Source organism: Heliangelus exortis, chromosome 11 (genome assembly GCF_036169615.1).
Source record: "Heliangelus exortis chromosome 11, bHelExo1.hap1, whole genome shotgun sequence".
NCBI classification, from domain to species: Eukaryota; Metazoa; Chordata; class Aves; order Apodiformes; family Trochilidae; genus Heliangelus; species Heliangelus exortis.
The window spans coordinates 21,691,751-21,715,685 of NC_092432.1; the positions used below are offsets into that span (position 1 = coordinate 21,691,751).

At 37.8% G+C, this 23,935-nt stretch overlaps 1 protein-coding gene across 1 annotated transcript in view; it reads left to right on the forward strand.

Moving 5' to 3' along the window:
- SLC12A1 (solute carrier family 12 member 1) overlaps window positions 1-23,935 on the forward strand; it is a 50,079-nt gene that overhangs the window by 10,858 nt on the left and 15,286 nt on the right. The window contains exons 5-18 of the mRNA XM_071755235.1: window positions 4,225-4,320; window positions 4,981-5,120; window positions 5,566-5,676; window positions 6,598-6,709; window positions 7,197-7,324; window positions 10,223-10,307; window positions 11,901-12,049; window positions 13,650-13,757; window positions 14,526-14,649; window positions 15,571-15,672; window positions 17,508-17,663; window positions 19,777-19,876; window positions 19,961-20,072; window positions 23,584-23,724. Of these exons, the coding sequence (XP_071611336.1) occupies window positions 4,225-4,320; window positions 4,981-5,120; window positions 5,566-5,676; window positions 6,598-6,709; window positions 7,197-7,324; window positions 10,223-10,307; window positions 11,901-12,049; window positions 13,650-13,757; window positions 14,526-14,649; window positions 15,571-15,672; window positions 17,508-17,663; window positions 19,777-19,876; window positions 19,961-20,072; window positions 23,584-23,724 (1,664 nt within the window). The remainder of the gene's footprint in view (window positions 1-4,224; window positions 4,321-4,980; window positions 5,121-5,565; window positions 5,677-6,597; window positions 6,710-7,196; window positions 7,325-10,222; window positions 10,308-11,900; window positions 12,050-13,649; window positions 13,758-14,525; window positions 14,650-15,570; window positions 15,673-17,507; window positions 17,664-19,776; window positions 19,877-19,960; window positions 20,073-23,583; window positions 23,725-23,935) is intronic.

A 23,935-nucleotide genomic window follows, 5' to 3' on the forward strand; every position in this document is an offset into this window, starting at 1 on the left:
TTCAGATAAAAACCATTCACTGCCTTGTTAGTGGAAGTGAAATGAAATATTGAATGGAATAATATCCAAAATTTTGCATGATTAAAGTCTCATTTCCAACAAAATACAGAAACATCACAGAAATAATAATAAAAACAAGAAATAAATGCTTATTAAGAAAACAAATTAAGTCATAAACTTAGAGACACAAGCAGAAAACAAACCAAACCGATAAAAGTTTCAGAATTAAGCGGAAGAACTTTACCTACTTTTGCAGAGCTCCATGTGTGGCTCCAGTGCTGTGCCTGACAAAGGGGTACTTGCTGATTTTATGATGCATACCAAATGAGAACGTACAGCCCAGGGCACTCATAAGTATATGCCTTGCCATGAAAATTCTGCATCTTAATATTGCCAAGACTTCGCTCTGGGCTTTCACGCAAAATTAGTTTTTAAGGGGAGTTTAGTAACTTATTGAGATCATCAAGAAGTATTACTTTGTTTTGAGGTGTGAGAATAGCCATAGGCAAGAGTAATTCATTTTGGAACAACTTACTTAGCACCCATATGCCTGGTTTTCAATCTAAACTTTAATCAGATTTTAACATTAATTTGCACCAACATCAGTTACAGCCTTTCTGCTTTCACATTTAATTTCACCATTTTTATTCACCGATAAGCAGACTCTCCTTTCTTATGGCTTATTGCTCTGCTGTTGCTTTTTAATATTGCATGCCATATGTAAGGAGGTTAGTTTTACTTCTGAAAATGAGACATCAAATTCCATTTGAATAATTTCTCAATGCATTTTCTGAATGCCTTATAAGCAATGAGCTTTAAGTCCCTAGCCAAGCTGCTTAAGGAGAACAGTGGTGGAATCTCATCATCACCAAGACTCAGGGATTTCACTGGATACTGCTACTAACATGGAAATTAAATGAGTGAGTTAAATCACCATCTGGGCACCATTTATATCCCCATCATTAGAGGGCCAAAGAGAGAAAACCCAATTATTTCCATATCTTGATAGGCTGTCTGGGGCAAAAGCTCTTACAGGGGAAAAAAAATAACATTCCAACAAGGCTCTCTGTTTATCATCAGTTGAGAAAAAAGGGACAGTATGGTCCTGGCAAGTTTACAGGTCCAAAACTAGTCTGGTATTTCTGCCTCTCATGTGGGGATTATCTGAATTTTGCATTTGTACCTATCCACAGGATGGGAAGCTAAAAGCAGGGAAAACCACCAAGTTCATGTTAACTGACAATCTGGCTTGGAATATTACAGTTATGCTAAATTATTTTATAATACAATGATATTTCAGTTGCACCACTTTATTTTATGCACTCTTCCTCTAAAATGTTGAATTTTATTTTTTTTTTAATTAATATTACAGCCTTCCCAAGCACATATTACTTGCCAAATGAGCAAAATATCTTACCTTATTTATAACAGGAATTGAGATATGCAATAGAGAATCCTGGAAAAATAATCCTTAGAATGCACATGCATTTAACAAAAATTTTTAAAACTACTTTAAGAATCTGTCCAACTTATTCAATTTAAGAATCAACAGCTGATTAGAAATAATATTTAGCCACTCCTCAGGCACAAAATTTGCATGGTTTAACAATATCCATCTATTTAATGGTAGCTGACCAGAAGGAATGACCATTTGGATTTTTTTTCTTACAGACCTGCATACAAAATAGGTGCATGATTAGGTATAGAGGCTCAGATCACTTTAACTATCCTACTCTATGTTACATGTAATTTATATCTCACACATCATACTGCTCTGTCTTAAAGGATTGTGTTAACATGGCTTCAACATAGGCAGCACAGAACATTCATCCAGGGACTGGATGTCTATAACCATCCAGGATGAACTGAAGTCAGGAATCTGATCTGGAAGCCAGAAGGTAGAAATATAGCAGATAAATCAATATGTTTGCAGTACTTCTGGCTGGATGCCATTTCTAGGATCTGAGTTTCAATTTGGATGAGCTCTGGTCAATAAATATTGCTACAAGCAATGTATAATCTTCAGTTCCACACTGAAGACCTACGTACCTTATGGAAACAGGAGAGCTATTGTGTAAGTGTTAGTGAGTTCAGATAAAACTAGGAACTTGTTTGGCACCAAACTGTAATTGCTTCATTATTTTCCTCAGTTTTGGGTTTTTTTTTTTCCTCTCATAGATACAAATGGGAATAGAAGCAATAAAGTTGAGAGAAAATGTCATTATTTCTTCACCTGACTTGAAATAACAAAGTTTTCTGGAACTACAGAGGCAAAGTCTTCTTGGTACTGTCAGAAAACATAACAGAAGCAATAGCCACAAATGTAACTTGAGAGGTCCAGTTTGCACACAAAGAACAACTTCTTCACTGGGCAGATAGTGTAGCCTTGGAACTTCTAATCCAAAGAGGCTGTGGGATGTTTGTCCACGGAGGTTTTCAAGATACAGCTAGCTAAGTCCATCACTGACTTAATCATGTGTTGGCAATAGTTCTGCTAGGTCTGGGAGGCTGAGCTTCAGACCTTCAGAAGTCACTTCCAACCAATGTGTCTATAATTCTAAACCATACAGGGCACTCCTACAGTTTCTAGCACAGCTCCACAAAGTTGACAGAAACCTAACCAATCATATAGCCAAAGACTGGAAACATACTCAGATTTCAGAGCCTTATTCAAACTGAAACCCAGCTCACCTATGACTAATCACCTACCACTGATCATTAGACATTTCCTGTCTGATTTAAATATTTTAAATTTAAATCATGAAATAAATTTAAATAAAAACCTGTTTAATTTTGCAGTTTTGTAATATCAGCTAAAACAAACAAACAAATATTCTAAATTCTCTAAGATTATATATTACAGATCACCTGTTAAAGCAAATGGCATCTAAAAGCCAATATTCCCATTTTCAAATGTTTGTCTTGTGTTTGAGTAGAACTACTCTGAGAAGGGAAACTGGCAGATGAGGGAGCTGGGAAGTGCAGCAGTTGATAGCTTGGCAAGGAAGGACACAGAAGGCTTACATTCAGCTCTTTTCTCTCTACCTGATACAATTTTGTCCTGGTGCACAATGAAACCATACAGTCAGTCTTTCTATGAGTATTTAATTAACTGATGAAAGACAGCAGCACTCTTACAAGAGCTTTGATTAATGTGGTGATCTTTCCAATTAAAGAGTCAGAATATATATTAAAGGGAGATATAAGCACCCATGCCAAGGGACACTTGTTTGCTCATTTCCTCCAGTCTTTGAAAATCATGAGAACTTCTGCCTAGGGTACTTTTAGCAGAAAGAGTCACTGCTTGAAGACTGATGGGGGTAATTTACTACAGTGATATGGACTCTTTGGAAATGTTCTGAAAACTGCAAGTGGTCAACAAACCAGCTTTTCAGTTTATTGCTCTGATTCTGGTCAGAAAATTCAATTTATAGAGAGAATCATTTACAGGAATCATGGAGCATGAGTAAAATACTTTATCTTCTTATTACTGACAGGTCTTGGAGTAATAATAATTCTTCTTGCCACGATGGTAACCTCAATTACTGGGTTGTCAACTTCTGCAATAGCAACTAATGGGTTTGTCCGTGGAGGTAAAAATTTTAGGTTACTACTGTTTTGAGCCCAAAAAGGTCTTTATGCATTCTTTTCATATGAGGCAAACCAGACTGGATGACAAACCAAATGCTACATCTAAAGGAAATTGAAGGTAACAATTCCAGCCACAATTCTAGTCACAATTCATGGCATCTTTGAGTTCTCACTTGTAATAAATACCAGATTTCAGTTCAGTCTCTGAAGTACGTTTCAGATGTTCCTGCCTACTGCTGAGCAAGGGATGACTTCTGGTTTTTCATGGAGTTCTGCTACCTTTCAGCAAGTCACTTATTCAGAGCATTCCAGGCTGGACATCCTTGGACAAACTGACACGTCTTTTCCTCTCATTTTAAAGACTCAAGTAGATCACCAGATATCTTAAATTTAACACCTTCACTGTAAAACTTCTTACATTTCAGCCACTCCTTGGAAGATGAGCAAACAATTGTGCTGGAAAAGGGCATGTCAGGTATTTTATGAAGCAACATTTTAGTGCATTTCAGAGTTACTAAAGTTGTAACTGGGCTGCTCTAACCTCTGCGGAAAATGGCAAGTTCTTACTGCATCATTTAAGCAGAACAGGTATTTGAATACACTTGAATATGCTTTCTTTTTCGGATCTTTCAGGTCTTGGAATCATAGTTATTGGTCTGAGTGTAGTAGTAACAACATTAACAGGTATCTCCATGTCAGCCATTTGCACTAATGGAGTAGTAAGAGGAGGTAAGTGCATGTGATCTAATGAAAAATATTAAAATCTGCAGATTTCTGTTAGAAAGAATATTTGATATAACTGTTACAAGAACAGCAATAATAAACATATTGGAGTGAACTCTGCCAATGGATCAATATTAAAATGTATATTATCTTAAACACTTCTTGACAATAAATACCAAGTGTCAGTGAGATTAAATAATTTACTGATGAGGTAATATGCTCCTTTCCTGGCGATATGCAAAAAAGATTAAAGATTCACTGCATCACTATGCACGTGCTTCAACAATGTACCACAGAATATGACCTTTCAAGCTAATATTGGGATAGGCCCAAGCAAGTTAGAGCCTGCCCAGAAGTGAGAACCTGAAGTGAGGTTCTCTGTGATCTATGTTACTATATTACGTATCATGAAAAATTATTTGAAGGTCCAATTTTGCATGCTAATATGCTCTGAAAAGATTTCTGCAACAGAAAGGGATGGAGAAAAGTCAAAAGGTAAAATCAGCACATTCTTATTTTTATCAGTGTCCCCTGTTAATATGAGGCAAATATTGATTATATTTGTTAGGCTAAAGGCAGAAATTCCTGCGGTATTATTTATGTGAGAAAAATGAGCAAAAGCTGAGCATTTGGTTGTGCTGAACTAATAATGATTTCTGTCTGCAGGTGGAGCATACTATCTTATCTCAAGAAGTCTGGGCCCAGAATTTGGTGGATCTATAGGACTTATCTTTGCTTTTGCAAATGCAGTTGCAGTTGCTATGTATGTAGTTGGATTTGCTGAAACAGTTGTAGAACTTCTCAAGGTAAATGTAGATGTTTCATCTGTATAATTACATTGGCTTGGGTTATTTGTTTTGTGGGTGTTGGGGTTTTTTTTGTTGGTTGGTTTGGTTGGGGGTTTTTTGTGGTTTGGGGCTTTTTTGTTTGTTTCATGTATTTGTTCAAGTGGTGATAAATTTTTGCTGAGGACAGAAGGACATTTTAGCAGGAAGGAATCTCTAGAGATGCCATATAGTGCTCCTCCATGACATCTACCTTGTTGATATATTTCATTCGTTTCAAGAATTTCAATATCAGAAAAGGAACAGACATCTAATTAGACAGCCTAACAACCCAGCTACAAAGAGCTAGCTTGGTGCCACAAATCACTGGAACTTTGACAGCTCTCTGCTTTCTATTTCACCTCGTTACCTGAGCCCACCAGCTGGGCAGAGGCAGAGTGGTTCTAATATTTCTTACTGCTTTCAGGAGAGTGATACACTGATGGTGGATGAGTCCAATGACATCAGAATAATAGGCACCATAACTGTGGTATGCCTTCTTGGCATCTCTGTGGCTGGCATGGAATGGGAAGCAAAGGTAAACCTTTAAAATGACACAAAAGCAAGCAGTATATTAGAGTGCTGTACAGGATTTGTGCATGAGGAATGTTATAAAGCAGGTGGGATCTTCAAAAGCACTTCTTTCAGATTATGCTTAATCTGTCTAAAAGAAGTAACAGTTTAATCTTTAGATTCAATGAAAACACAATTACTCCATCCTCTTCCATGAACATACATTTAAATGGGAAGAGGAAGTTTGTGTTCTGCAGACAGCTTGATTATCTTCATTTTTATAATTTATGGCATCATTTAGAGCCTTAGATAAGTGCCCCTTTTGCCCTTGTTTTTGATGCAGCTTGGCAGAATAAACAGTAGTAAAAACAACATAAGGTTTTATGGTACTCTCTCAACCCCTACCCAGCAGAAGAGTTCTCTTTCTCTGCTTGGTATACACATCGTGATCTCTAATGATCTCCACTATTTCTTCACCTTTAAAAATTTGAAAATGGAAATTCAAACAGAAATACTTTAGGGGGTGGAATACAGTGATTGTAATCATGCCCAGAATAGCACCCTTCTTCTTACACTGTGCTGTGACAGAGACTAGAACTGCTTATAATAGAGATCAGGAAAACAACTCGATATTATAACCCTTGAAGTGATAACCCACTGCAGCTAAACATTTTTATAATAATATAAAAATATCTTATGCTTGATATTAGTGCATTATCTGTTTCATTTTGCCTTTTCTTGAAAAGAAACAGACATAAAATCAAATTACAACTATAGATTTCATAGCTCCCTTAGTAAACTCCTGCTGCTGTCATTAGCTGATCCATCTTGATTCTTGAATTAGTAATCTGTAGTAGTGAACACATACAGATAACTTAGAATATAGCCATCTCCACAGTCAATGGAAACAAAAAGCATCAGGAAAATCTTTTGTTTCTATTAATAGGCTCAAGTTATTCTTCTAATTGTCCTCCTTGTTGCCATTGCAAACTTCTTTATTGGGACAGTCATTCCTACCAACAATGAAAAGAAGGCAAGAGGCTTTTTCAATTATCAAGGCAAGTAACCTTATTATCATAAAATAGCAGGTCTGTATTTTTCTGGCTTCATACTGAGCTAATGATTCCACTGAGAAATGTCAGAAGATCAGGGTCTTCTACCTGAGTTTAAGCAAGCTTGCAAACCAAGGGAATTTATTTAATCTTTAATTTTGAGTCTGTCCCTGCTGCTGAAGCTGAGAGCACTCTTAGCTGCAGCTTGAGTCATTTAGGTACCAGCAGAGCACAGATAAACTTTTACACAGAGCTATGTGCAAGGGCAGCAGTGACTCTCTTGTCACTTCAATAAGGACCTGTAGCTCTGAAATGCAGACAAACACATCCTACAGGGGACCAGACCAAGGAAATCAAATTCACTTTGCTTATGATATGAGACAGATTCAAACCCAGTCATCCAGACATGAAAGACCAGCTTATTCACCTCCTTTACTAAGTAAGCATGGAATCAAATCCTAGTGCTACATTTCATTTTCACCTATATTTGCAGCATCAATATTTGCAGAAAACTTTGGACCAGATTTCAGAAGCGGAGAAGGATTTTTCTCGGTGTTTGCCATTTTTTTCCCAGCTGCCACTGGCATTCTTGCAGGAGCAAATATCTCAGGAGATCTGAAAGTACGTATTTCATTAACTTCATAATACTAGCTTTAGGCTGTAAAAAGAACAAGAAAATAAATTATCAATCAACACTGTATTCAGTTTTAAATCATGTCTTATTTTTGTAAGCAAAACTCACTTTTAATATTTGCCGTATTATTTAAAAGCATCAGTTGTCATTTTCTCTCATAATGCATTATGGTTGTTTACAAAAATTACTGCATTTAGATTTGCATTGCTGTATCATTTAAAAACACGTTGCAGTAGCTTGTAATAATACATCATTAATGGCCAGGTAGCAGCACACGAAGAGAAATTACACGTGCATCTCTCAGCACTTCTGCAAAATCTCCTAAAATATCATCCCAAAAAGCCCACCTGTAAAGGTCCTGTTTGTGCTCACAAGAATCAGCAGACTGGCTTCTTATACTGAGGGTCATAGCAAGGGGAAAGCAAACAGCATTTAATGAAAGCAACCATGTCCCAGTCCCATGTCACTACTGCTGCTCGAAGAAAAAAGCTGCAAGTTTGCAGCCTTGACAAAAGAAAAGAGCCTGAAGAGAAAGGGAAAGGAGGCCCAAGGGTGCCCAATTGTCTGGCTGTGGCCAAGCTACCAGGTTCCTCTTGCAGTGTAACTTTTGTATGAGATGGTATTTCCAGTAGCTAAATGTACTGGTAAATTAGAAACAGCAATTTAGATTTAACTTTGCTCTTGTTTTTGTGAATTTGCACAGTATATTTAATGAAAAGAGGAGTTAAAGCTAAACACAAAGCTGAAGTAATTTGAAGTTGAGCAAAGCACCTGGTAAAACATCTCTAGTAAATGGGAAGCAATGCAATGCTTTGTAATACAAGAACTTCAGAAATGCACCAGGGGTATCTTTAACTCAAGTCTTGCAGTCTAATACTAAAAAATATCAAACAAACAAAACCATATTCTCCCCCACTTAAGGAAAAAAAAAAAAAAAAAAAAAGTCCCTAAAACGATGTGGCTCTCTTTAGAGCCCCAGCATGTCAAATGAAGTTATTTGGCTTTATCATACAGACCCATTTTCTTGTAAACCTTCAGGATTCAAACACGGGTCTGTTATTCTGTTATTTCTGTATTGGTACAGTACTCACAAGCTCACCAGATCCTACCAACCCTGGCAGACAGTTGTTTCCCTTCCTCCCAGACTTACATGCCTCCACTCCTTTGTTTTCAGAGGACTGCTTTTGAAGCCAAACACAGAGATAATTATGCAGAAACTGAGCCACTAATAGCATTTATGAGATTCAATTTTTGATTAAAAAAATAAAATCATTGTATTTCTGTCCACTGAGACTGAATCAGTCTCACACAATCTCCAACCTTTTACCAAAAAAGAAAATAAACTAAAATCTTCTTTTGCCATATACGGGGCTTTCTATAGGTGACCAACCCCCAAAGCAGCAACATTCTTTCATATGCTATTTGAACAAATCTGAGCAGACCAAAGGCAGCAGTCCTCCCTTTGACTCTCTCTGTAGTTTTTGCTGTCTGGCAATTAGTGGATTTTTACAACCAAGTCCTGCAGGCTGCAGAATCCCCACTGAGAAGTTTTAGGTACATTAGACAGGTCTGATTAAATTAACCAGCCTTTCCAGAAATCTAAAAGATAAGTGGAGAAGTATTTTATGAGTGTAAAATTGACCAATCAAATTTTCTTCAGAATTTGTTGCAAACACCTACTATGTACATGCTTCTGTAGCTGCTAAAGTCTCAACTAATGGTCCAGTGCAAAGCCTTTTACAGCAACAGCCAGTCTGCCTGGTGACTTCAGTGAGTTCTAAAGCAGACCCTAAAGTGATAACAGCATAGTAAAGAGGTGTTTAATTATTGATAAAACTTAAAATTTGTAGAGCTGTAGCCCTAAGATTTAATATTACAGTGTTTAAGACTGCAGCATGAGACTCCACAAAAAGAATGACCCAGGACACACACACCAGAACTGTATGAATTGAAGTTACCATGAGCTAAGGGCAAAAGGTTTTATGCAGATGAAATGACTTTGCAATTATTTTCCAGCTCAATAAATTCTTGTTTCATTAAAAATTTATATTAATTATTAACCCAGTTAAGTAATTCATCCATGCTTCACACAACACTCTGATTTTGTTTGTGCTTTTTTCACCCCCATGCCATGAGCATAGTTATAAAGCCACAAAAGTTTGTGGTGTAAAATGCATTCCAAGCATCTGTGACTCAAAAAACCTCACTATGTCAGCTCAGGAAGACAATTCATAAAAAGTGCTTCCTAGCAAAAATAAAAACACACTAAACTGTAGGGCTAGCTAGTATTAAAATCCCCTCTAAAATTGCAGAGTATAATGCAGAGCTTTGAACTCATAGCTACAGTTGCATGATTGAAGCCAATATTGCTGTGAGCCAGACTGCAGGCATTATAACCCAGCCCTATTAAATTATGTAATTAAAAGCTAAAACAGTGAAAGGAAGTACCTGTTGTCAAGACAGAGTTACTTAGCTGGTAATCACAAAAGTACTGTATTCTGTGCAAGGTGACTACATGTCTTACCAATTAATCAAAAATGGACCTGTCTTGTCATCTGTAGGAGTTTGATAGTTCAATAACTATTTATCCATTAAAATAAAGCCTATTGCAATGTAAAGAGACATTGTAATGCCTGGGAGAGCTCAGGACTCTCCTGCTGCTATAAATATGACCTCTGCTTCTGCTGGATATCCCTCACTCTGCCCAGGCAGGATCACTGCACCCCAGGACTGCTTCGGTGCCCATGTGTTGGGACAGGAAACGCTGGTGCAGGTCTAAGTGACAAAAATCTACCTCTAAAGGTGTCATCTCAGTGTGGCACAGGCTGCAGCACACCAGCTCACAGTGTTTTTTGGTTTTTTTTGGTAACTTCTTTTTTTTTAAGGATCCCCAAATCGCGATACCCAAAGGAACAATGTTGGCCATTCTGATCACAACAGTTGCTTACATTGGCGTTGCAATATGTGCAGGTAAGTAAAAAATCCCTCCTTCACATCTTAATCTACACACAGTTTGTAAGCCTGACATGCAAATGAATTATCAGCTTCACTGCTTTTTCATCCTGTGGGTTTATTATGTAGATATAGCTGTTTTGATTTTACTGGATGCAGAAGCATTGGGGAAAAAAGTGGCAGTCAGAAGCAAATGAAGTCCCTGTTTGGCAGCTGGACTTAAGTCTGACTTTGTGTGGTTATTTTTGCATTTGACTTGGTGACAAAGACCACTAGCACATAGCATCCATAGCAAAGATTAAAGGAATCTCTCATCAATCTGCTTATTTTTTGCTCCTCATTGACACTGAAATTTCACATGGCTTCTACTTTCTCTTGTTAGTCTTACTGAGCACTGATCAGCAACAGAGCAACACAAATATTTTGTATCTTTATATATCAAAGACAGAAATCAATTGCCTGTCTTAAAGAAGACTGTATGACCTGGTGCTCTGAAATACTGGAATGTGAGGTAACAAAACAGACACAATAATAAAAAGGAGACCTGTATTGAAGCCATGAACCACATTTGAGGAACATGCAATTAAATTCTCATTACAAGGGTACAATAAATCTCCGTTCAGGATTAAGAGTTTTCTTTTTCTATTTTAATAGTACTGTAAGATGGAGTGTCACAAATTACACTCTTCCTCATCAGCAAGTACCTCAATACTGTATGAAAGCCCTTCAGGGTACTCCAGTCTCAAGTCTTCTTAACTTTTGTGGTTCTTGTACTTTATGCAAACGGCAGAGCCAAGCTGCAGCTCAGGTTATGGCATTATTTCCATCTAAATTTCCCTTTCAACCAAAGTTGAAGTGGTCAATCTTTATTTTCTGTTGTAAATTTGTTTTAATGCATTGTTCTGTTCTCACAAGAAATAGCTGTATGTCTGTTTCAGAGGTCTGTTTCTGCTTTTCAGTGCAATACCTTTTTTTAAAAAAAAATGTTTGCATATTGGTTTGTTAAATAGATAATGGCTACTTTGGGACTCTGAATAATGACATACTTCAAGATACCACAAACTTACATTTTGATCAGCCCTCTAATTTGACTCCATACACTCATTCCTATTTCTGGTGTCAAGAAAAAAAGACAGCATATATATTAATAAAACAATGAGGATTTAGGTCATTTTTCCCAATTAAGGTTTTTGTCACCTGATTGGTATCCACAGGGCTATGACAATTTGAACAGCTGATGATCCTTGTCCCCAAAGCAATTGTGTGGCCTTGTTAAAAAAAACCAAACAACTGTATGCCTAGACCTAGCTGACCTTTAACAAATGCCACTGTTCAAAGTTCTCACAGCAACGCAATGTATTTCTGAGTTCATTAATTTCATGTTGATCTCTGGATTATCATTTTAAAAGTAACAAGTAAATATTCTCTTACAGACATGAGAAACTAAGCCACAAACCAGAGAAGTAATCTCTGCCCCAACATGAAAAGTTGGTCTTTGGGATAAGACTATAAGTTGTACAAAATGCATGCAGACTAAGAGTCAAAGTGTGGCAGGAGCATTCTTCTGATGCTACAAGGAAGGGAAATGACAATATATTATTGTTTCCACAGCCTCCTGTGTGGTACGAGATGCTACTGGGAACATCAATGACACAGTTGTACCTGGAATGAGCTGCAATGGATCTGCCTGCAGCCTAGGCTATGATTTTTCCAGATGTGCAAGTCAGCCATGTGATTATGGGCTGATGAATAATTTTCAGGTTTTAATGATGTAATATATATAATCATAAGCAATACATGAATACATAAGTACAAACACTCAAAATAATTATTTGCTGGCAACTAACTGCAGTAGGACATCCACTCTTATCCAAAAAAGTAAATACTACAGGAACAATCCGAGGGAAAATCCTCTGCATTCCACATGCATTCCTTCATACTGTCCATCACTACCTTTCCCCAGCACTCTAGTAAGGTCTTTAACTCCTCTTTAAACAAATACCACAGAGCAGTATATGTTGTAACATCTTTAAACTCAAAATCTAGCCTTAACAGAGATCTCAGGAATACCTGAGCAATCCATCCCACTGCTCTTTACACATGGATGTGATTTTACCTCAGGGATGCTGTGGTCACTGGTAAAGGTTTGTGCCACGACACAAAAAAAATGGAGTTCTGACTTCTTAAAAAAAAGGAAAAAAAATCTAAAAATAGTTGAGTGAAATATCAAATGAAAAGTAACAGGGTCTTCCTCCTAGGCCAGAGAGAGACTGCCATTTTTATTCTTCAAAATGAAGCCTAGGTGAAGGATCAAAGAAAAGCAGTTCTTCTGCAGCCTGACAACCATGGCTCCCAGGTGTCTGTTCAGCCCCTGTGCTTCATGGCCCATCAAAGGAGGTCACCACCCACCTGTACCTGCTTTTCACCCAGACATTGGGAGCTTTTCAAGTGCCTTGCTTTTTTCCCAGCTGGCTCTGCTGAATGACTGGGCTGGGTAGCCACCTTGAAAAGGATAGGTTTTCCCTCTTATAAACTACTTTCCCTGCCTTTCTTGAACATTTCCCATCCTCATTCCCACCTCAGTTCAAGCTGTCCAGACCTAGGGCAATCCTTAAAATCAGTGGCATCCCCATAGCCATAAACAATTTAATTTCTTGCATTTATCTTTGCCAGACCTAAGTTAGAAAAAAAATGCCTTCATTTCACAAGTCTCCAGGATCAACTGGTTTCTCTCCCATATTACACTGTACACAGCAAAAAGCATCAAGCACATCTGTCCAGTTCCTCTTTTAGCTTCCTTGTCTGGTGTTCCTCAGCAACCCTTTTGCTTCAGTGGTCACCAAGCCACGTGCAGCCCCTCCGGGAGGGCTGAGGGAGCCCTGACAGCATTTGCAGTGTGTAGCATCACTGTTATGCCAGCACAAGCAGATATTTTATCTCCTTTTTAGCCATATTCTATAATCAAGGAAAAATCAAAACCAAATCAGAGAAAATGCTTCAAATCACATTTTGTACTTTGCTGGCTTTTCCCCCACCATTTCCATTTTCCCCTATTGCTTCAAGCTGACTGCTTACGCATCAAGTAGAGGCTGTTACTTATAGCAACCAGTTAGTAAAGGAGGTGAGAAAATCTCAGAGAGTACTCATCTGCCTCAGCAGACAGATGTATATTTGTATAAAATTTGGCTATGCTCTGTTTCTTTTTACTAAAATAGGAATAATAGTATTTCACTACTTCACAGTTGGTTTGTAGTACATTGAATTTAGAACCACGCAGAAACAGAGTACTTAAATGGGTCTGTGATCAAGAAGTCTATTCAAGTGTCAACCTGACTCTTCTTTTTCTCTTCTTTCCTAAAGGTGATGAGCATGGTGTCTGGCTTTGGTCCTCTCATCACAGCTGGCATCTTTTCTGCTACTCTGTCATCAGCTCTAGCATCTCTTGTCAGCGCACCCAAAGTCTTCCAGGTAAAATTAAACTATCCATTTCCTTACATTCTGTTTTTCTTCAAAGACACAAAATGTAGTTCAACTCTATGTGCTAAATATGATATATATTTAACACAGATACACGTAGGAGGAAAAAGCAGAGCAAACAGCATGCAGTTTTAATCAGAAACATGCAGGTTTTATCACCTTTGTAGAAGGGTAATCATGGCCCTTTGGTCAGAGCTCAGCTTTGCTACAGGAGTGGGGGTTACATGTGTACTTGTTATAGATGGTCTCAAGGATACTTTCAGGACCACTACAATCTTTTACAGAAAACCACCCTGTAACCACAGGAGTGCCAGGAATATCTGAAAGACCCCTCAGAACCATAAGATTCAGGTGTTGGCAGGGGTGCTCAAACAGGCTCTTTAGAAACTGTCTGGGCAGCAGCAATGGGGACAGAATGGGAAGAGACAGCATGGGACAGAAAGATAACCTGTACAATTTGCACCAAGCCACTGGTTTCCTCCAGTTTACATTATATTCAGCTATTCAGTTAACCTTTCTTTAAAGTACTGAGTAAGTACTAAAGGCCCAGGAATTCTGTTTTCCTGGTATATAATAATATAGCAAGATAGTGGCTTATCACCTTATTTGAATGTTAACATGCCATAGTAGTAGATATACTCAAAGATAGATTTTATTTTTGTTTAGTAGAAGCCTAGCAAGCTTTTTCACTCAGACAGGGAACTATTCCTGATGCAAGAAAATATTGTTTAAAAGAATCAAGTTCTGATTTTCTACCAGGCTCTCTGCAAGGACAACGTCTACAAAGGGCTCGAGTTCTTTGCCAAAGGATATGGAAAAAACAACGAACCTATCAGGGGATATGTTCTCACTTTCCTGATTGCTATGGCATTCATTTTAATTGGTTTGTATATTGTTACACAACTGCTATAGGGTCATTCTGTAATTTATATAAACTTAAAATGAGCTATAGTTAGATAAATTTCCAGTCAGGTGAGCTCAGACATAAGCCCAAACACACTCAAAGCCCTGGTAGCAATTCCATTATTCTTAAGGAAGGCAAAAAGAAAGCCACAGGGGCTCCAGTAGCAGCTCAGTGCCACCACAGCCTCATTTTCAAGGATGTGGAGCATTCCTCTTCAGTCCACTGGAAGAGGGCAGTGCATGGAACTACATGAAATAAAACTAAGCCACAAACTTTGAAAATGGTTTTCAAGTTTATATTGTAGATAGCTCTGAGGCAATTCTGAGATAATTACCAAGGCTCCACTGCCAAGCCTTCCCCACAGTCAGCTCCAAGGCAAATCCCAGCCTGCCCTCAATGGGGGTAGAAAATCCCTGTTACTGCACTGAGGGATGTGAGGGTTTTTTAATTAGTTTATCCAAGATTTGAATTTCGAACTGTGTGACACCAAGTAAATGGCAAGCTTAGTAGAGATAATTCAGATTGCCATTTCAAAAAGCACAACAGTACATTTTAACCATAAATCATTTTTTGAAATGCATCTGTCCTCTCAAATCTGTATTTAAAATTCTGAAATTCTGTAGATCACCAGATCTACATCATTAAGAGCCTGTCTGTAGAATCAGAGTATCATGTATAACCTTGGATAGCACATAATGTTATTATAATCAGCATCAGTAGACACTACTTAATACGAATGAAGGTATATCAAGGTGTCCTTAAATAATTATCACAGGAAAATATCCAAGCTCTCCCTGGATGACAGATTCAGTGTACAGATTTAATGCAGTGTCAGGGAAAAAAAGCTACCCAACAACATAGGGAACTGGTGTCTGTCTGACTTGTTTGTGTTTCTTGCAGCTGAACTGAACACCATTGCTCCAATCATCTCCAATTTCTTTCTGGCTTCATATGCTTTGATTAATTTCTCCTGCTTTCATGCATCATACGCAAAATCCCCAGGTGAGTTTGCATTCAGTGATTTAAATGTGGGCTCCATAGTCTGATAGTTTTTGACTATATGTCCCAGAAAGCTGCAGTACCTGTAAAATATCTAAGCTATGTCACAGAAAGTTATACTGCTCTTAGGGAGTATGATGACATTTTATCTATCTCCAAATGATAAAAATAATGGTTTTAGTTTTTACATCCCCTACAGTTGTACAGGATGAAAGAGACTTTGGTGGATCCCACTGGAGCAGAAAAGCTCCTTCTCAAGGTGTTTTTTCCCCTTTCTACACCACAACACAGGGGGATTAAAAATTATTTCAACTCTAACCACATGAACAAGCAAAGTATGGTGGGCAGCCATTATGTCCTCCTCCAAATTTCCAATGAGATTTACAGGAAAGTTCATAAGAATAGTAATTGAGCTGGAAATGATGCTGCCTGGAAGGAAATGTTGCAGAACAGGAACAGGTCCACCAAACAACATCAGCAGAGCTCTGCAGTGGCTAACAGCAGAATTGTAAGGAAAAGCACAATGAGTTCTCTTCAGGGGTAAATTGAGAGCCCTTCTCTACATTTGTGCAGCAGAGGAACATACTGGCTGTTCAGGCCTGGGCATCACCACAGCAGAATAACTCTCATCATCTTCATGAACGAAGGGGTGACACCTTAAGATCTAAAGTCAATCAGCTGAGCAAGACTTTTTGGCACACAGGAAAGACAATCTCCTGCTGCTGTGAATCAATTATTCAATTCAAGGAGAGAGGAATACTATTTTCATTTCCAGTGTGAAGAAACTGCTGCAGTGACATAAATGCCTACATCAACTTCCTTCCTATAGATCTGTGTGGTGCCGTTTGTTCAGAGGGCAGAAAAGATGAGAACTTCTGTTAATTACCTGCTCAGCTGAACAAATGCAGATCTGCTCTACACGGCCTTGGAGCTGAGTAAAAACCACCTTAATGTACTTCATGTGTGTGCATCAGACTCTGCCACTACTTATATTTCAGACAAAACTGCAGCCATTTTTTGTCTCATTTCTTCCAGTTTCCATTCTAGTTTCTGCCAGTTCGCAGTGATAGATTATAATAACTGCAAGTCTCCAGGACAGCAAATTTCTTCACAGCATGATGCTCCCGTTCCCTCATTAGAAAAATGATCAAAGACAGGGGAGCACAGCCTCTTCTAGTATCTTCTGTGTTCTTCCCTCTCCAAAGTCTGCTCTGTAGAACACCTGGCAGAGACCTGCAAACCATGCAGGCTCACTGCTTGCCTTATCATTTTAATTGCTAGCAGGGGATGGATTCAGTACTGCAGCTGAAGAGCAGCAGGAGTAGTAGCTTTTTCAAGTCAAGTGCAAATTATTTTATTTTTCTGACCTGAGGCCAGGTGATTTCCAAGTTTAAGGCACTTACAGTATTGGGAGAAATTCTCCTGTCAGAAAGTGTTCATCTCCCATTAATAAGTCCTATGTATACGACCAAAAGGACACAGCACCCAATTACCTGGAGTTACAAGAAAACCCATTCTTAGTAATGCAGTAGTGAGCTTTAATTTGGAAAAAAAATAAACAAAAACCCCAAACATATAAACAGAATGGCTGAAACCCAGGCTGGACAAAACAGTAGGAAAGGGTTTGTAGTAAAAGGCTTATGCAACCCAGTACTCTGTTCATATAAAAATCTATCAGTATCTGTTGATACACATGATACCTGAGAATTTGCACATTTCACTTCTACTCCTTCTGACAGAGCCTGAAGTGAATTGTACGTGTATGCACAAAATCACTGGGTCACTATTTGATCAACATATTTCATGCTCTTTCATTTTCTTAATCTCTCTTCATACAGGTTGGAGACCTGCATTCAGATATTACAACATGTGGGTGTCACTTTTTGGAGCTCTGTTGTGCTGTGGTGTCATGTTTGTCATCAACTGGTGGGCAGCTCTCATCACCTATGCCATTGAGCTCTTTCTATATATTTACGTAACATATAAAAAGCCAGGTAAGGCTAGAAAACACTTTTTGTTTTTAATACATGTTATGCATCCAGACTGGATTTTACATTAATTAATTCTGCTTACAGAATTAAGAATTACTTTTTTTCCAATATCTTTCTTTAGAGGGAAGTCGAGAGCATCCCATTTTATCCCACTTTATATAATACAGATTAAGATGACAGTTTAGTGAATTTTTGACTGACTATCATCTGCTTCAGGTATGATTCAGGGATTATGTAAACATTCCAGCACACCAGTTTATTCCCACCATGTAATTACTACATCTAGGCTTTGGCCTCAGTATCTCTCAATTTTTTTCCATCCACACTCAAAACACATTAATTTCACTGAGCTCCCAGATGACTCATCTGTTGTCTTCACTCAAAATATAAACCTGCTGCCCATTATGCAACAAAAATGTAAGCTGAATTGCTCATGAGCTGATCATTCTCCAGCACCTCCCTACAATTCCTCAGGAAATCAAGAAAGACGAGTGCACTTTATTGCTAAGGAAAAAAGAGAAAGGAAAAAAGAGAAAGGAAAAAAGAGAAAGGAAAAAAGAGAAAGGAAAAAAGAGAAAGGAAAAAAGAGAAAGGAAAAAAGAGAAAGGAAAAAAGAGAAAGGAAAAAAGAGAAAGGAAAAAAGAGAAAGGAAAAAAGAGAAAGGAAAAAAGAGAAAGGAAAAAAGAGAAAGGAAAAAAGAGAAAGGAAAAAAGAGAAAGGAAAAAAGAGAAAGGAAAAAAGAGAAAGGAAAAAAGAGAAAGGAAAAAAGAGAAAGGAAAAAAGAGAAAGGAAAAAAGAGAAAGGAAAAAAGAGAAAGGAAAAAAAAGAAAGGAAAAAAAAGAAAGGAAAAAAAAGAAAGGAAAAAAAAGAAAGGAAAAAAAAAAAAAAGAAAGGAAAAATAAGAAAGGAAAAAAAAGAAAGGAAAAAAGGGGAAAAAAAAAGGAAAAAGAAAAAAAAAGATAAAAAAAAAAAGAAAGGAAGAAAAAAAAAAGTAGCTTAGCAAATCACAGGAGCTGTTCTCAGAAATCTGTGGGTTGGTTGATGCAATACAGTACCAGCACGAGACTGGCCAGCTTGGTTATTTATATCCAGCACAACCATCACCTGCAGTGTTAAAAACAACCAATGAGAGAGGCAAATTTCTCAGCAGAAGCAGTTTGATTGCAGCTACTTTGGGACAGCAACACCTGGTGTGAGCTTGTGTTACTCTTTTCATATCACTGCACTGTTGTGTGCCCTCCCTATCTGTGTCTGAGCCAGTGTGTGGTTCTCCTCCCACAGAAATCATCAGCTGCAGGAAAAAGCACCTGTCACAAAAGTCAAAGTTGTCAAAAGCACTTGAAGAATTCTGCCCTCTCCTGATATATTGCCAGTGCCCTTGCTGCAAAACAGCAGCTTAAAGCTTGGTTAAATTCAATGATGACACTGCAAAAGCTATCTGTCTATCTCCTGCTCTCTAAGAGAGTGGCTTTTTTTTTTGGCTCTTATTTACCAGCAATTGAAAGGTTAAGAAAAGACTCCTATTCCTTACAAAAGACCTCTACACAAACCTCCACTTCCTCACACAAAGTATTAGCTTAGTATCTTGGCATAATGGAACTTGATCTGCATTCATGTAGATCTCAAAGGGTGGAAAGCTGTTTTGTAACTGTCTCCATCCACCAAACAGCTGATCAAGAATGAGAAAAGGTTTTTGAGAACAATTTTTGTCCTATATAGTACAACAGAGCTAACTGGACCTAGCCAAGTCCCATCCTAATGGTTTAATTTGTGAAATTCCACACCAAATACACAACGCAGGGCTGCTCATTTTATACATGGGAAAAGGATAAGAAGTTAATGGAACAGAAAAATAAAAATAAAACAGACTTAAGCAGAGGAAGAAAATTCCCTAGTATTTTTATATAAAGAATGAGATTTTTTTTTTCCTTTTTTGTTTTTGCATCAGGCAAGCAAAACCTATTCTATTACAGAGCAGAAAGAACAATAGTTCTGTATCTATGGAGCAGTAAGAGAATATCCCCTGCTCACAGATAAAATGATATCTCACCTTGGAAATAAAACATATGGAAAAGCCTATGGTTTAATCTACATTATTTATCTTTATTACATGCAGAAGTAAACTGGGGCTCTTCTACACAGGCTCTTTACTACGTTAATGCCTTAGACAGTGCCCTGGCATTAACTACAGTGGAAGACCACGTGAAAAACTTCAGGTAAGCTTTCCAGTGAACAACAGGATAGTTTATTCTGAATAAGTACCTCACCCAAATAAACACAACCTCATTTTCTCCTGACAGACCCCAGTGCATAGTGTTAACAGGAGCTCCTATGATCAGGCCTGCACTTCTAGACATCACACACACTTTCACCAAGAACAACGGGCTGTGCATCTGCTGTGAAGTGTACACGGTAAGATCAGCTCAGTCAAATCCGAGACCTTTAGACCTCTAAATCTTTAGATTTTTACACATTCCACTCTCCCTCAGCACCTAATGTTTCCACTGGTGCTGATGGGCCTCTGTGCCCATCCTCTGGACGAGAAAGCCATTGGCTGATACAGAGCCTGCGGAAATACACTTCATTGGGATGGATGTATTTCAGAGATCACAGTAGATGGAACAAAAATTGTTTGAAAAAAAAAAATGAAGCATCTAAAAGATTATAATTTTTTAACAGACATAACAAGGCTTAAAGAAAACACAAAAAACCCCACTAAATTTGAAGGATTACAGTGGAAGAGTCAAATTACCCAATTTCTATTTCCAGCTTTGCCACTGATTTGCAGTGCTGGAGTTTGGCAAGTAGTTCAGATCTCTTTGCAGAGGTTTTTCCAAAATTGTAAGAATGTTAATTTTGAAGATAAAGATACACTTCTGAGATTTAAAGAGAGAAGCAAAGTGTATGTCTAGTTCCAAATACACAGGAAATTGTTTCTTAAAGGATGAAGATTGAGTATCTCATTAGGACTGAATGGAAATAGATGGGTTTGTAGTGTAAAGGAGAAAATGTATTTTAAGTGTTATGACCTTTTAATGTTGAAAAGAAAAAAAAGCAGCTAATGACACCAAATGTGGCTGGAGAATCTAACAGAGTCAGTTCAAGCAAGATAATATATTCCAGTAGAGCAGTGTATGGATAATTCATTTCATGCTGCCACATTGCCAAAGGGCAATATAGAAGTTCTACATGTGATGCTTCCCAAATCAAATAAATCAATGAAAGTGAGTGGTCCCATATTTTCTATACTGTAATTATTTTTAACTTTCTTACTGCATTCAGTAAGCATAGAATAAATCCCAACAAGATCCTGAGACCATGCAGCTTCCTAAATTTGAGTTTTAGCAAGTTTTTGAATTCTGAAGACTGTTTCTCTAATATTAGTACTTTCTATAGAGAACTGAGATTTCCTTCCTGCCTATAAAAATAACTAAATCTATTTTGCTAATCTAAGTACTTCCATCTTTTTTTTTTTTTTTTTAATAATTATTTCTTCAGCAACTTAAGATAAATTTAATTTCATTGGTAATAACAGTGTGACACAATGAACCTTTGTCATTTGCCAAATTGTAAAATGTCCATGACAACTTCTAGGAACCATGTTGAAGAGCAGCCTACAATACATATCATAACAAATCCAGCAAGACTCTTTAGTCCTAAATGTAACACCCAGCATATTTTGCCTCAAAAGCTTACATGCTGCTAGCTAGGCATGAAGTGTTGAGACATCATGCTGGACAGAACATATTCCATGTCTTTTTCCCAAAGAGCAGCAAGAAACTTACCAGGAACATGGGGATAGATAGTTCAGAGATAGGCAAAATAAATCTAGCAACTGAGCACAAAGATGATTTAAAAGTTATTTGTCTCTAAATTTGCAGCTGCACGTTGGCTTGTGCAGCCTGAGTTTCTAGTAAAAAGGGCTTTTCTGAATTACTCCCTGCTGTCACGTAAAAATATTTTTGCAAGGTTAGTCTTCAGTCAGCAAATTCACTGGACTGCTTGTGCAACTGCACAAACAATAACAGTGACACAAAAGAGGAGCAGGAAAGGACACAGATAGGCTATCATCTGACAGAAGGGTGGGACTGTCATCTTGGCCAGCAGATTGTGCAAGCCAGTTGTGAAAACACCTCCAGGTACTCTCCTTGGAGAAACTCAAGAAGGGTAAAACCCTTTTTTTTTTTTTTTTTTTTTACCCCCCTTCTTAGTCACAAGGGAACTTCAGCCTTGTTGTTCAAGTTACTCCCAGCACTTCACACTACCATTCCAGCAGCCAGGATCAAAGTCTTCCTAACTCACGCCCATTGAATCCAAACACTCTCCAGTATATTTACTATCACCCAAGAATGCAGCAGCATCTTATTAAAGGAAGACTGCACTGACTCTCCCATCCCTCCCCCTGTACTTCCCAAGGAGCCATTAGGAGTTCAGAAAGATACACGATGGACAATGCCTGAGTGAGCATCAATGCAGCCCACTTTTGATCAGGTCAAAACTTCACTTTTTTCACATATATATAAAATACTAATGAACAAGGCACAGATAAAAACATATGAAATCTGGCAGGTCATTTCATAGCTTCCTTCTCAATGCTGTTTTCTACTTTTTAGATGGGACAAGCTAGAAAGTTTGTTTTTAAGCCCTTGCCTCCTTTTCTAGTAGCCAAAGCCAATTCAATGAAAGTAAACGTATTGCAGTTATTTGTATATCTATATAAATGCACAGAACATACCATTTGCTTCCAGGAAGGAAGGAAAAAAAGTTTCAGTAAGGCTGAAAAGTTTTGTAAGAAAGACATTTTGGGTTTAGATTCAAAATCACCTTTTAGGAATTGATTTTTTTTATTAATTAAGTGATCCTTCCCAGAAATTTCACTTTCAAGAGAACTTCATTTGATTAGAGTTTTATACTGTTCTTGAATGGGAAATAAATTTTGAGATCACAGTATTTGTTATAGAAAAAATCTAAGTCACCCTCAGCTCTATTTGAGTAAGTTTCACAGCTTAGCAGAAGAAGCTACCATATACTTACTTTAAATGTGAAATATTTAAATACGAATTTTGAAATACAATCTCCTGAGCATAAGTTTACCAAGCCTAACTAGTTTTATATTATAGGATACTTCTATTTCTCAAGTTATCTGTTCACTGGAACCCAAACTGCAACTTGCCAGCCCCTCAAAAACATTAGAAACAAAGGAGTGACTTTTGCACAAAATGAAATTCTGCAGCAAATTAAAGTTCAAAGCTATCCATTTATAACAAACCAAGCTGATACTGCTTCCCAAGTTAGGCACTGGGAAATACTTTCTGGATTCCAAGTGTTTCCAAGAGAGATTCCTTTCTGGTGCATCTGATCACTGCTCTGTCTCTGAAGCAGCTCGATCTCTACTCTCAAGTCAGTGCATCTTGTTTTGTGACTTGGACATGCACATGGATTGTGTCTCATTAAATCACCAGATAACCACTGGAAAAGCCTAGTGACAAAGGCTTTTGCATCTTTAATTGTATGACAACAACTCTTTGCTCTTACTATTAATAGGTAGGAGCTTAACCATGTCTGTGTACATCTGCTGAGTCTTGTTTACATAGTGAAATCAGGGAAGGACTTTATTCACCATGAAATGCTTCATCGTACCTCAGGTATTTTCCTCAGATGTTGCAGTCCATTGTAGGCCTTTTTTCTGTTGGAATCACTACCTTTAAGTGACATTAACAGCCTCAGCCCTCTCAAAGAGAATGTGAATGATGTTAGCAGCACACTTCTTTTCAAAGCACTGAACCTCTGTGGACCCTTTTTGGAAATGTATTTTTCTGACTCTCTCCATTTGCTCCCACAGCAGACTTAGGTAACATCTTGAAAATCCTTGTGTGATGTGTAACACAAAGGCTTCTTAATAACATCTCATTGTACCATGCAGGGACCACGCAAACTGTGTGTTAAGGAGATGAACAGTGGCATGGCAAAAAAGCAGGCCTGGCTCACAAAGAACAAAAGAAAAGCCTTTTATGCAGCAGTGGCAGCTGACAGCTTCAGAGATGGAGTCAAAAGTCTACTGCAGGTAAGCTTTTTGTTTACAGAACACAGAGAAGAGTTTTACATCAAAGCACCCCTTTATGTAAAGCATTACTGTCTACTTGTTAACAAGTCCTAGGTACTATATGGATAATGTTATAAACAGAAAGGGCATTCTGGGGGTACATGTATATTCTATTAAAGGTTATTTCATAAAGACATCTAGTTCTGGGCTGTGGAAAATAGAGACAAGGCAG